We start from the raw sequence: 12,928 nt of genomic DNA, 5'->3' as shown, positions 1-12,928 counted from the left end.
GGAGCGTGGAGAGAGGCAGGATGGCTGCGCGGGACGTCGGAAGGTGAGAATAACAATATTTTTTATTTTATTTCTATTTTTTTACAGGGATATGGCATCAGCGCTAACGAACACAGCGATGCCAGGCGCTCGGCATCGCTGTGCTGATCGCTGGTGAAGCTGTCTGTTTGACAGCTCACCAGCTATCACATAGCGACTTACCAGCGATCCTGACACGTTGATATCGTTGTCGGGATCGCTGCTAAGTCGCTATGTGTGACTCCAGCTTTAGTCTCAACACGTGGGGAAGGGCATGGTGCGGACCATTTATTTTTTCTGAAGGTCTTGGCACCAAAATCCATGATGGCAGTCTGCTCTGATTATTGCTGCATACTTTTTATGGGTTTTTTTGTTTGTTTGTTTGTTTTTTTACTTTGGTGCAGATTTGACATCACTTTTTTGTATGCATTTAGTGAAGAAACTCTAATTATGCATTAAAAAGAAAAACCACAATTGCGTTTTTTTGCATATAGTTTTTATTTTTATGTTGGAACATGGCTTTAGAGCAGGGGTAGGCAGTTAATTTGCCCAAGGGGCCACATGAGAGACTGTGACTGTTGTGGAGGGCCGAACCAATAGCTTGAAATTAATTCTACTCAATATTAATAGTAACATAAAAGTAATATAAATGATTTAATATCACTTAATATTGAATAGAATTAAGTATGCTGACATCCTCCTATATAATACCACATGAGCTCCCACATAGCCTCCTACATGCACCGTGAATCCCAGCATAGCCTCCACATATACAGTACATACAAATATCCCATAGACATGAAAGCAAAAAACATACTCTCTTCGCTCCTGTTCCCCCAGTGCTCTGCTCCTGTCTCCTGTGCACTGAATCCCCGCAGCAGTGCGATGACATAATTGCGTCAGCTGTCTCACACACTGAAGGATGGAAGCTGGTGCCGGCGTCCCTGTCCTCCTCGAATGTATTCACCGCTGTCTGCATCCTGAGGATGCTGATAGTGGTGAAAACAGGCAGCAGATTGCTGGTGGGTGGGGAGGGCATATGGTGTAGCCCATGGTCCACTGTTGTCTTGGTCCGCGGGCCGGATGTGGCCCAAGGGCCAATTTGCTCATGACTGCTTTTGAGTTCACATGCCAAACTCAGTCCTGGAGTGTAATTATATTTGTCAGGTGACAAAATGCCAAATGTCTACTATAGCTGGCCTACTGGATATTTTTCTGTATGAAGCAATATATGCAACCCATTATACTGTATGGAGCACTATGTGGGTCCCATTATACTGTATGGAGCACTATGTGGGGCCCATTATACTGTATTTAGCCCATTAAAACCTGAAGCTGGCCCTGTCGCTGGTACACAGGGCATGCTAATTATACAAATCTTGCCTTTTTGATCCGGCATCCTCCCTGTTACTACAAGGCTGTTTTACAACACGCCCCATAATAACATGCTCCCCAGCTATGCCACAGGCATTCACCTGAGCCAGTAGTGCCGTCACTTCCTCCCTACATCACCATGCACTCCCATTGTGCTCTCCAATACATCCGAGCACACATAACGTGCTATTGAGTTCATAGAATGGTAGAGTTGGAAGGGACCTCCTGGGCCATCTGGTCCAACCCCCTGCTCAAAAGCAGGATTTAAAAGTTCGCACATGCCATGATTTAATACAGTTTTGAAATTAACACAAATGGAGATGAATAACCTGAGGAGAGTATGTTGTCTAATCCAAAAAGGTCTAAAGGGGCAAAACCCCACTAGAAATGACCCCTATCTAGTAGGTCAATAAAACTTGGCTTTTATTGTACTACATTACAATAGTTATTTTATTGGGTAGCAAATTAAAATATGACAATCCTAATTTGCCGTGAATAGATTAGTTTCAACACATTGAATATTCTAATTATTTATGGCAAGCTAGGATGGTCATCAATGGCTACTTTTTGCGTATGCACAGTGTACACAGAAAGCAGCCAATCAGTGGTGTGGGTGGGGTTATACAGAGCTCAGAATTCAGAGTACTGCTAGATCTGCAGCAGAGGAAAAGGGATTTTTATGAAAAATTCTGATCAAGCAGCCCAGTAAGTCACACATAGCTGAAATCAGGGTGACTGCCCCTATATTATGCTGCCTTTTACCCTAAGCTTTGCTTGTTCCAGATTCAATATTTAAACAAAAATTTAAGTTTGTTTAGACATGAAAAGGTTCATCGTTATATTTGGTGAGAAAGAAAATCTTATTGTATTGTAGACATTTTTTTTTAAATAAATATCAATGTTGTCATACGACTGTCCAAGTTGTTTTTTTTTTTTTTTTTATTTTTTTTTTTTTTTTTACGCTTTGGTCCTCTGTGTATTTCAGTTTGACATCCCTGCAGGCTTAGAGAGGTAAAATTTAATAGTTTCCAACAGTGCCGGAGACGCAGTATGAAGCCAGGTTCACAGCGTATTTCCCAGTCCATATACAGACAGTAATACTTGAGTTGACAGCGGGTCTACAGAACCAAATTTACAGACTCGCAGACACTTACCAGGCTAGAAGTTCCTGTTGGGAGACCCGCAGTCAGCCGGGCATCGTGCTCTGTATAAGGACCACAAAATATCCTGTAAACTCTGTATTTTGCAAAGGTGAAGAATTGTTAATTGCATGGATGTTTTTTTTTTGTTTTTTTTGTATATGGTAAAATAAGTCTTGGACCACACCCTGCTACTAAAGTTTAGGCGAAACTGATTCCATCCTTCATAACAAAAGAAGCCCCACTGCAAATCTATTACTATGGTTTGTTTCCCTGCTGACCTTTTATTTTAATTCTTAACCTTTTGAACTTTGTCTTTAGCAAGAGAAGTCAGAGTCCTATTAACTGTATACGGCCGAGTGCACTAGGTCCTATAAAGAGAAAAGGTATTTTAAAATCCATATTTTTCCTTCAAATGTTTTTTTTCTTATATAGAACTTCCCCTATCTACAGTCTAGACATGTGCATGACGGACGTTACTCGTGTGCTCTATAGTACATCAGTGTATCCGAGGCATGCTAGAGAAAGTACATCAGGAGTTATCAGGGCTGCCAGTTGTGCAGTGCAGACTGCGTAGTAGTATATTACTCCTACACATCAATGTATAAGACGATGTGAATACTGTCTGTTACCAATGATGGATAAGAAGGTCACCGGTACACTGTGAGCTTTTTATGCAATGTCTTCCTAAACAGTGTACTATTTATTTATTTAAGTTGAAATGGACATGGAGACGCAACCAAAGAGACTGTTTCAAGGAACTACTAGTATGCTATCTCCAGACATGACGCACCTGTCGGATTACAGCTGGTAAGGCCAAATCTTCAGTAGAACAGGTTGCATGGTTGTTTGTAGATGAAATTTAATTGTCTTGCCACTGTCTCTGCCATCTGGAATGCTCTGCTGGACTGCTCGTGTTTTTTATGAGAGACTTAAGGCCCCATCACACACAGCATTTTGTGACGCCACAGCGATCTCGCCAGCGAGATCGCTGTGTGTGACGGGGATCAGCGACCGGCCCCCCTGCCGGTTATCGCTGATCGTCCTCGATCGGCCTGGGCCATTTTTTGATCGCTGGTCTCCCGCTGGCCAGCACACATCGCTGCGTGTGGCAGCGAGAGATCAGCGACGCTGGTTTGTAATGTAAACATCGGGTATCCAGGAGCCGCGGCTCCTGGATACCCGCTGTTTACCTTGGAAACCGGCGTACATGCTGGTTTTCAAGGTAAACAGCGGGTATCCAGGAGTCGCCTGGCTCTTAGATATCTGATGTTTACATTAGAAACCAGCGTCGCTGGTCCTGATAGCTGGAGGGGCTGTCTTGTGACAGCTCACCAGCAATCAGCCTAGCGATGTCCCAGCGATCCCATCATGTCGGATCCTTGGTGGGATCGCTGGGACATCGTTATGTGTAACAGGGCCTTTACTGCTTATCTCGCTGAGAAGAAAAGGATTAGCAGTCAAAAATCAAACATGCCAGATCCCTTATCTTCCCTTGACATCATCTATCAGGAGACCTCCCTTACACATTACTTTCGGGCGATATTGGTCTAATGTGAATGGGTTTCTTTTAAGTTGTGTTCTTCAACTCCATGGAAAGGAGATGAAAAGTTATGGGCTCTTGTGTACAGTACAATAAAATACTGGGAGATGAACTTAAGGTTTCATAGTTCTTGAGGTTGAAAGTAGATAAAGTCCATCGAGTTCAGCCTATAGTCTAACTTGTTGCTCCAGAGGAAGGCAAAATCCCCATGGGGCAGAAGCTAATAGCTCCATATTAGTGGAACAATTCCTTTCCAACGCAACATAAGACAATCAGACTAGTTCCCTGAATTAACGCCCCATCGCAGAATCTAGTGTCCATAATCTTTCAAATTATATTTAAGAAATGCATCCAGAGCCTTCATGGATTTTAGTCTTGAATCAGTCATTACAACATCATGTGGCATCACTGCTTTTACAGTAAAGAATCTACATCTGTGATTGATAAAACCTTTTTTCTTCTAGGTGTAGAGGATGCCCCTCATCCAACCTTTTTAATATATTTTCAAGAAAAGCTTCCAGACCTTACTTGTACTTTAGTGTTTTAAGACATAATTGAGTCTTCCTGCTCTTACAGTAAAGAATCTCCATCTGTGATTATGAATAAACCTTTTCTCTAGACGTAGAGGATGTCTCCTTGTCAGGCCTGGATGTAAAAAGATCATTATACAGCTCTCTCTACTGTCCCCCATTGTGCATTGTAAAAAAGATCGCCCCCAAAGCCTTTGTTTTTCAAGTTGCATAACTTCAAGCTTGATGATCTGCTATTGCAGTCCACCCATTCCAATAAAGGGGTTTGCTGCAATGGGGTAATTAATCTTATATTTTGATCAAATGTTTTAATACCCTGTGTAAGTATTTTCTTATCCTTATTTTTAATGGGGCAATGTGAATTTTTTTCTTCACTTTTTACTGTAGAGTACTTGACCTTTGTGATCCTCTGATCACTTTACTGTATATAGCAATATCACAGTATGGGCCACATTGTCCATGGATATTGTCTGCGACATGCTGAAGGTTTCGGAGACTAATATAGCTGTATGCAAATGTGCTGCCAGGCCCAGATTCAAGTAGTTTTGGGGGGGAGCACAAATTCCCTCACAGGTTCACTTTAAATATTGTCATGAAATCTGTTATATTTTAGGGATAAGGTTTTATTTATATTCAGTAATGTTCCTTCATTTGCAGTCTTTCCTTGGACCTTGACAGCAGCAGTAGTATCGGTTCTTCTTCTGACTCTACAGCTAAGGAAGGCTGTGTGACTGACTCTCCCGCCGCTTGCTCTAACTCCTGCTCTTCATTCATATCGCTGGACGACATGTCTCCCAAGTGAGCGGCACTGGACCCAAGTGTCCACAACCACCATTATTGAAAGACTATGTGGCAACCGTCAAGAACCTTGGTCTTCAATTTGTATTAGATTTTTATGATGTACAGTATATAATAAATTCTCCTCCTGCCTGATGGACTGTTACAGGACTGGCAAATGGAGGAGGAGAAATATGTATTTTGTGTACAGAATAGTATGTACAGTATCTATGTACATATTGCCAGCCTGTCCCAGGTATTGATGTGTAGTTTTGGATTTTTATTTATTCCTTAAATTGTGTCATTCTAGATTGAGAACGTGTCATTGTTCCGGCTGGTAACCTAGATTCTACATATTCCAGGAAGGGAATACGCACTTTGTGTTTTAGGTGGGCTTACACTCAATGACCAGTCGGATTCAGCTCAATAAGTCAAATCACTTTTCTGTTACTACACTTTGAGAAAACATTTGACCTGTTTTAAAGACCTATCTAAAGTTTTGATTAGTTAGGTTTAGTCAGTGCTTCATTTTAGAGATCTGCGGTCCCCCAGGCCTCCATAATCAACTTTTGACATGTCTCAACACACCAGACCTTTGTTTGATTGTAAAAACTTTCCAGTAAAAAAAAAAAAGCCTAAACTCCTTACAGTATATAAATGTCAAAGTGGATTTCTCATAGAAATGAATAGAAAAAGGTTTCCAAGCTGCTTTTGAGGCGTTTGAAGCAGATTCACGCAAAAAAAAAAAAAGTTAGAACATAGCCTAAATATGGAGTCACACTTAAGTCAACTTGTAGCTTATCATGTGAAGTCTCCCAAGTTTTTTTTCTTTTAAATACTTCACTGAGACTACTAGATGCTACCCTTTAAAGTCCCGCTTGGGGACTTTATGCCAAATGTAAATCATGTTCCCTCTCGCCTAATGCCTATGATTAAAAAAAGAAATTGTGCTCATCCTGAGCTAGCTGGTCCATAAGGCTCTCACAAAGTTTTCTTTGTTTTTTTTTTTTGTTTTTTTTTACAGTTCCCTTTTTTATCTTTATAATATTGAAATCATTATTGAGTATTAAGCGTACTATCAATTCCTGCCTATCCACAAATGACGCCAACTTATAACCGAAAAAGACTTGTCTCTTCTGACAGGCATTCTGTCTTAATATAGTAGGTAGGATGATTGTGGAGATTTTGGCCACTTTTATTGTGGCAAATTCCCGGCTGCCCCTCTTCATGGACAGCGACCCAATGAGGCCCTGATATTATGAGCCCGAGTACGACACTATATGCATTTAAAGTTTGCACATGAATGAAGCCTGTAAAGTCAACAGCGAATAAATCCCTAGAACCACCGAACATAGACAGAAGTGGCATGGGTATAAAAAAAAAAAAATCTCCTTCACAGAGTGCTCAGACTAGTCATCATGGCAGTAAGTAATGGTTGAAGAATTGCTGCCATGAACCTTGTCGCTGAACAGATCGGATGTTTTGAGTGATCCTCGGTGTAGTCCGTGCCGGGACCGGGAATGACAGAGGGGATTTAACATCAGAGAGATGAGTTGTGTGCTACCCATTATTTCCGTCTAACCACTTTCTGTTAATTGTAACGCTTTGTTTGGAGGTCGGCTCAGTGTTCAGCAGAGCACGTGCACAACGCACTTTATTGATGTAATCCATAAATCAACACAAGTACAGTCAGTACAATGCATATATTAACAATTCACATCGGGGGTGAGGGGGTCCTATACAATGGGGCCAATTCATTGTGCCTGCCTTTGTGTAACACCACTATGGGCAATATATGCACTGGAGTGGCATGGGCAAAACTCATTTAAGAATCGTGTTTGTCGTTCAGCGGCCGTCTGCCAGAATCAGATATGTGCCCCAGTAGTGGACTAGAGCACGTTCCTGCTTTAATTTACCCAATTTTTTGTGACATAGAAGTCACTACCTTCTCCACCTGCCCCCTCTACACTTTGGCAACCTTTCAAAAAGTTGAAGCTTGTGTTTAATCTGCTAAATTGTTTGCTCAGCAAAAAAATTGCAACACGTTGAACAGTTCCACAACGAATTTCTGGCACAAACTGATAAATCAGCCCCAAAATCCCCTATTGCCCGCTTTTTTATGGCTTGTAAAAAAACCACGAATCTTTTTTTTTCTTCAAATAAAAAGTGATTAATTGGGTGATTAAAGTTTTATTTAAAAAAATAAAAAAAATTTCCTGGCGTTTTACAAGCCATAAAAGCGTGCAACATGGGATTTTGTAACTAAATTGGTAATTTGAATTTTTTCTTTCATGCAGTCATATACTGTTAAGGGAAATGGCCACTGTAGAGTGGCGTGTGTTTGCTTTTCGGATCAACCAGATTTTGTTTTTTGTTTTCAAACTAGAACTTTAAGTTTGTCGAGTTGTGTTTTATTTTTATATATATAATTATCCATGATACTCTTTCTTGTATAGGGTAGGTTATTAATCTATTTTGTATAGCTAAGATTGACAAATATCTATATTTGTCCTCGGAATAAATGTCTGTATGGTGTACAAGCCGTGCTAGTCTTCTCATTCATGTCTTTACTATACTTAGCCATGCACTTTACAGAGTAGGTGGCATTGTTATTAAATATTGGTTAAAAAAAATTAAACTTTATTAGGGAAGAGGTAGACGGGTGTATAACTCAGACAGAGATTGCAACACAACGATCGGACTTGGCCTTCTGCTCTCCTGACCGGAGCGTGACCGCATGTATTTCTATCAAGCTGTTATGCTCTGGTTGGAAGAGCTGATGGCCAGCCCAAGCATTGAGATTCCCATCTGACTCTTCCCCTTTAGTCCCACCGACTTCAAAATGGCTGCCATGATGGCCCACCTTGTATATATGTCTGTGTATGTATGTATATATGTGTGTATGTGTGTGTATATATGTGTGTATATATATATATATATATATATATATATAAACATGTTCCTATTTATATATCTGTTCTATTCTTGCAGCTAGTTGATAAAGAAGATATATTGTGCTAATGCAAAATCACATTACTTTCAGTGTCCTGACTTGTGATTATTTACATAAAACTAAGAACATAATATATCCAATAGTCAGGGAAACTTGCGACTACTTCCAGAAGATGTTACATTCTTGTAAGATGTTTTTTTTTTTTTTTTTGCATTGAATGCCATTTGCATCTAGAAGGCAATCATGGCTTCTCTGATGTGATTTGATTTACTGTACACATAGGGGTAGCCCTAATGGTGAGAGAAATCACTCCTGAATGTAGATGTTACTGAATACATAATGAAGCTCCTTGATGCCCTTTGTTTGAAAGAAAGTAGCAGAGTGTTTGTCTCTCCTTGAGTAACATCTGGAGGCAAAGCTATTCATATGGATGAGACACTAAACCAGCCTACATTCTTTTTTTGTTGAAATAATGTGACTAAACTAAAGCGTTTACCCCTTGTGACTTAACTCAAAAAAGTAAAAGAAAATCTTTAAATTTACACAATATATCAAACATTGTTCAATATTTTGATTAAAATCTGCCAGAACAAAAAGAAAGCAAAGGAATGTAAACAATGCAAATGATCAAGGCTTAAGGTACTTACACTTAAGGGCATGTCACACTAAGAGATATCGCTATAACTAGTGACGTTATAGCGATATTGCTAGCGATACCGCTGTGTCTGATACTTACCTACGACCGGCTCCCCCGCTGGTTATCGCTGATCGCGCGAGAACGTTCAGGACTGTTTCTCGTCGTCTGCTTCCTGCGGTGCTTCCTGCTGTGAGGACGAGCGACGCGAGGAGCCGGGCGGGAGGACGCAGGATCGCCTGGTGTGACAGGTAAGTAGCGATCCCCGTCCCCAGCGATGTCGCTGGTGAGATCTGCCTGTGTGGCAGCTCACTAGCGACCACTTAGCGATGTACCAGCGATCCTGACCGCGTCATATCGCTGGTCGGGATCGCTGGTACATCGCTAAGTGTGACAGTACCTTTAGCGATACACCAGCGATCCCGACCAGCGATATGACGCGGTCAGGATCGCTGGTGCAACGCTAAGTGGTCGCTAGTGAGCTGCCACACAGGCAGATCTCACCAGCACCATCGCAGGGGTCGGGGGTCGCTACTTACCTGTCAGACGAGGCGATCCTGACGTCCACGCGTCGCTCGTCTCCACAGCAAGAAGCCCCAGCAGGAAGCTGACGACGAGAAACGGCCCAGGACGTTCTCGCGCGATCAGTGATAACCAGCGGGAGAGCGGTCGGAGGTAAGTTTCAGACATAGCGATATCACTAGCAATATCGCTATAACGTCACAAAAACCAGTGACGTTATAGCGATATTGCTAGCGATATCGCTTAGTGTGACAGGCCCTTTACAGTGTGTTATTGGGCAAAAGTGGATTTTTGGAAAAATCTGTTTTACAGTGGCAAATCATAGCCATGGTTTTAAGGACTATCATACATATGCTGAGCAAAAAAATGCTCAGCCTAAATTCACAAGCTTTATGCGTTTGACATCTGCAGAGTGTCCATATAAGCTGTGGATTTCACCCCTTGCAATGTGGAGGGTGAAGCGTGCAGCTCAGGACTCATCCACACTTCAGTTTTTTCACATACAAGTTTTAGCTGTAGAACGTGTACCCAATATACAGTTGTGGCCAAAAGTATTGACACCCCTGCAATTCTGTCAGATAATACTCAGTTTCTTCCTGAAAATGATTACAAACACAAATTCTTTGGTATTATTATCTTCATTTAATTTGTCTTAAATGAAAAAACACAAAGAATTGTCCTAAAGCCAAATTGGATATAATTCCACACCAAACATAAAAAAGAGGGTGGACAAAAGTATTGGCACTGTTTGAAAAATCATGTGATGCTTCTCTAATTTGTGTAATTAACTTACCTGTGGCACCTAACAGGTGTTGGCAATAACTAAATCACACTTGCATCCAGATGACATGGATTAAAGTTGACTCAACCTCTGTCCTGTGTCCTTGTGTGTACCACATTGAGCATGGAGAAAAGAAAGAAGACCAAAGAACTGTCTGAGGACTTGAGAAGCCAAATTGTGAGGAAGCATGAGAGCAATCTTAAGGCTACAAGTCCATCTCCAAAGACCTGAATGTTGCTGTGTCTACCGTGCGCAGTGTCATCAAGAAGTTTGAAGCCCACGGCACTGTGGCTAACCTCCCTAGATGTGGACGGAAAAGAAAAATTGACAAGAGATTTCAACGCAAGATTGTGCGGATGTTGGATAAAGAACCTTGACTAACATTCAAACAAGTTCAAGCTGCCCTGCAGTCCGAGGGTACAACAGTGTCAACCCGTACTATCCGTCGGCGTCTGAATGAAAAGGGACTGTATTGTAGGAGACCCAGGAAGACCCCACTTCTTACCCCGAGACATAAAAAGCCAGGCTGGAGTTTGCCAAAACTTACCTGAAAAAGCCTAAAACGTTTTGGAAGAATGTTCTCTGGTCAGATGAGACAAAAGTAGAGCTTTTTGGGCAAAGGCATCAACATAGAGTTTACAGGAGAAAAAAAGAGGCATTCAAAGAAAAAGACACGGTCCCTACAGTCAAACATGGTGGAGGTTCCCTGATGTTTTAGGGTTGCTTTGCTGCCTCTGGCACTGGACTGCTTGACCGTGTGCATGGCATTATGAAGTCTGAAGGCTACCAACAAATTTTGCAGCATAATATAGGGCCCAGTGTGAGAAAGCTGGGTCTCCCTCAGAGGTCATGGGTCTTCCAGCAGGACAATGAGCCAAAACACACTTCAAAAAGCACTAGAAAATGGTTTGAGAGAAAGCACTGGAGACTTCTAAGGTGGCCAGCAATGAGTCCAGACCTGAATCCCATAGAACACCTGTGGAGAGATCTAAAAATGGCAGTTTGGAGAAGGCGCCCTTCAAATATCAGGGACCTGGAGCAGTTTGCCAAAGAAGAATGGTCTAAAATTCCAGCAAAGCATTGTAAGAAACTCATTGATGGTTACCGGAAGCGGTTGGTCGCAGTTATTTTGGCTAAAGGTTGTGCAACCAAGTATTAGGCTGAGGGTGCCAATATTTTTGTCTGGCCCATTTTTGGAGTTTTGTGCGAAATGATCAATGTTTTGCTTTTTGCTTCATTCTCTTTTGTGTTTTTTCATTTAAGACAAATTAAATGAAGATAATAACACCAAAGAATTTGTGTTTGCAATAATTTTCAGGAAGAAACTGAGTATTATCTGACAGAATTGCAGGGGTGTCAATACTTTTGGCCACAACTGTAGTCTATGCATGTGTAGATGTGTTTTTTTTTTTTTTTTTTTCCAGGATGTCCCTCCTGACAGCACCACCAGGAGGTTGTCCTTCTTATCCTTGATTGGGACAGGAACACAGAAGAGGTTAAATAGCCCCTCCCCATCAACCCCTTCAGTGTTTTTCCTGTCCCTATCAGGGACAGACGCAGAAGAGTGCAGCTGTGCGTGTACCTGTGAGGCCGGCGTGTCGGTCGGCGCCCGGTGGCAGGAGCTGCCGGGAGCGGTGCCCTCGCTGGGGGTTCCGTGTGGCGATCCTGCCGCAGCAGCGCTGAGACCGATGGAGGTCCCTCAGCGCTGGGGGTAGAGCTGGTTGCTCCCAGTCACGCGCATCCCCTTGGAGGGCTCTGCGCTGCAGCAGCTGCTGGTCCTGGCTGCAGGACGCCGGCGCCTCGGGTCCCGGATTCCGGCGCGCCGCTGACGACCTGGGGGCGGAGCCAAGGAAAAACAGCGGTGCCTAGCGCGACGCGGCCCGGGCAGCAGAGTATCCCACAGGGCCGGCGTCACGGATATCCTGGCACCCTGCACAGAGGTGTCGGTAAAGGGCGGGGAGACCCTCGCACACGCAGCAGGCATCAGCAGCAGCTGGGCTCGGAAGAAGGTCAAATCAGATGTCTTGAAGCTGGGTAAGGCGACTACTTAGAGACACTCTGACGGACAGCACACTGACTCAGTGGAGATGGAAGGTGGTAGCCGTCCAGACGTTCAGTCCCTAGAGCCAGACCCGGACCATGTGAGTAGAGGGTACCATGGTCTCTTACGGGTCTCCATAAGCAGATATACAGGACTCGCTTCCCTATATATTTTTCAGGCCAAGGAGGCACCTAAGCAGTCCACCTCGACTACCAGGAAGAAACCTAGCAAGTGCCCCCTATGCTCGGCCAAACTCCTGTCAGGACATACAAAGAGCTTATGTCAGGACTGTATATCAGGACTCCTAAGACAAGAACAGTCCTCTCTGTTGGACAATATGAGAGCCGTATTACAAGAGGAGGTGCAGTCCACGGTCGCAGCGCTGGTACCGACACAATCCCCGTGCCCAAAGAGGCCCAGATGGGAGCTAGAACAGAGTTAGGAGGAAGGAGAGGTGTCAGACTACTCTGATCCTGACTCCGGCAAAGGTTCCTCGGCAGCTCGCCCGGAAGAAAGGAAGAGATACCTTTTTTTCTTTGGAAGATACGGACACACTCTTACAAGCAGTCCAAGATACAATGAAAGTAGAAGATTCTACGGAACCACGGACAAACCA

The 12,928-nt window shown here is 43.0% G+C and overlaps 1 protein-coding gene and 1 non-coding gene across 3 annotated transcripts in view; both read left to right on the top strand.

Annotated features, from left to right (window-relative positions):
• The window catches only part of PABIR2 (PABIR family member 2), a 41,467-nt gene extending 33,544 nt beyond the window's left edge, over nt 1–7,923 (top strand). For both annotated transcript variants that reach the window (XM_073543521.1, XM_073543520.1), the window contains exons 8-10: nt 2,853–2,917; nt 3,248–3,341; nt 5,262–7,923. In XM_073543521.1, coding sequence (XP_073399622.1) covers nt 2,853–2,917; nt 3,248–3,341; nt 5,262–5,406 — 304 coding nt within the window. In that variant the 3' untranslated portion in view covers nt 5,407–7,923. The remainder of the gene's footprint in view (nt 1–2,852; nt 2,918–3,247; nt 3,342–5,261) is intronic.
• Nucleotides 2,994–3,129, top strand: LOC141048237 (small nucleolar RNA U109). Its single transcript, XR_012220009.1, has one exon. It is a non-coding gene; the product is annotated as a small nucleolar RNA U109 (small nucleolar RNA).
• Nucleotides 7,924–12,928: the final 5,005 nt, after the last annotated feature.

The sequence above is a fragment of the Dendrobates tinctorius genome, unplaced genomic scaffold, assembly GCF_039654945.1.
Source record: "Dendrobates tinctorius isolate UK_male_01 unplaced genomic scaffold, ASM3965494v1 ptg000133l, whole genome shotgun sequence".
Classification (NCBI taxonomy): domain Eukaryota; kingdom Metazoa; phylum Chordata; class Amphibia; order Anura; family Dendrobatidae; genus Dendrobates; species Dendrobates tinctorius.
The sequence above is the reverse complement of the archived record's forward strand: the minus strand, read 5'-3'. Positions and strand labels throughout refer to the sequence as shown.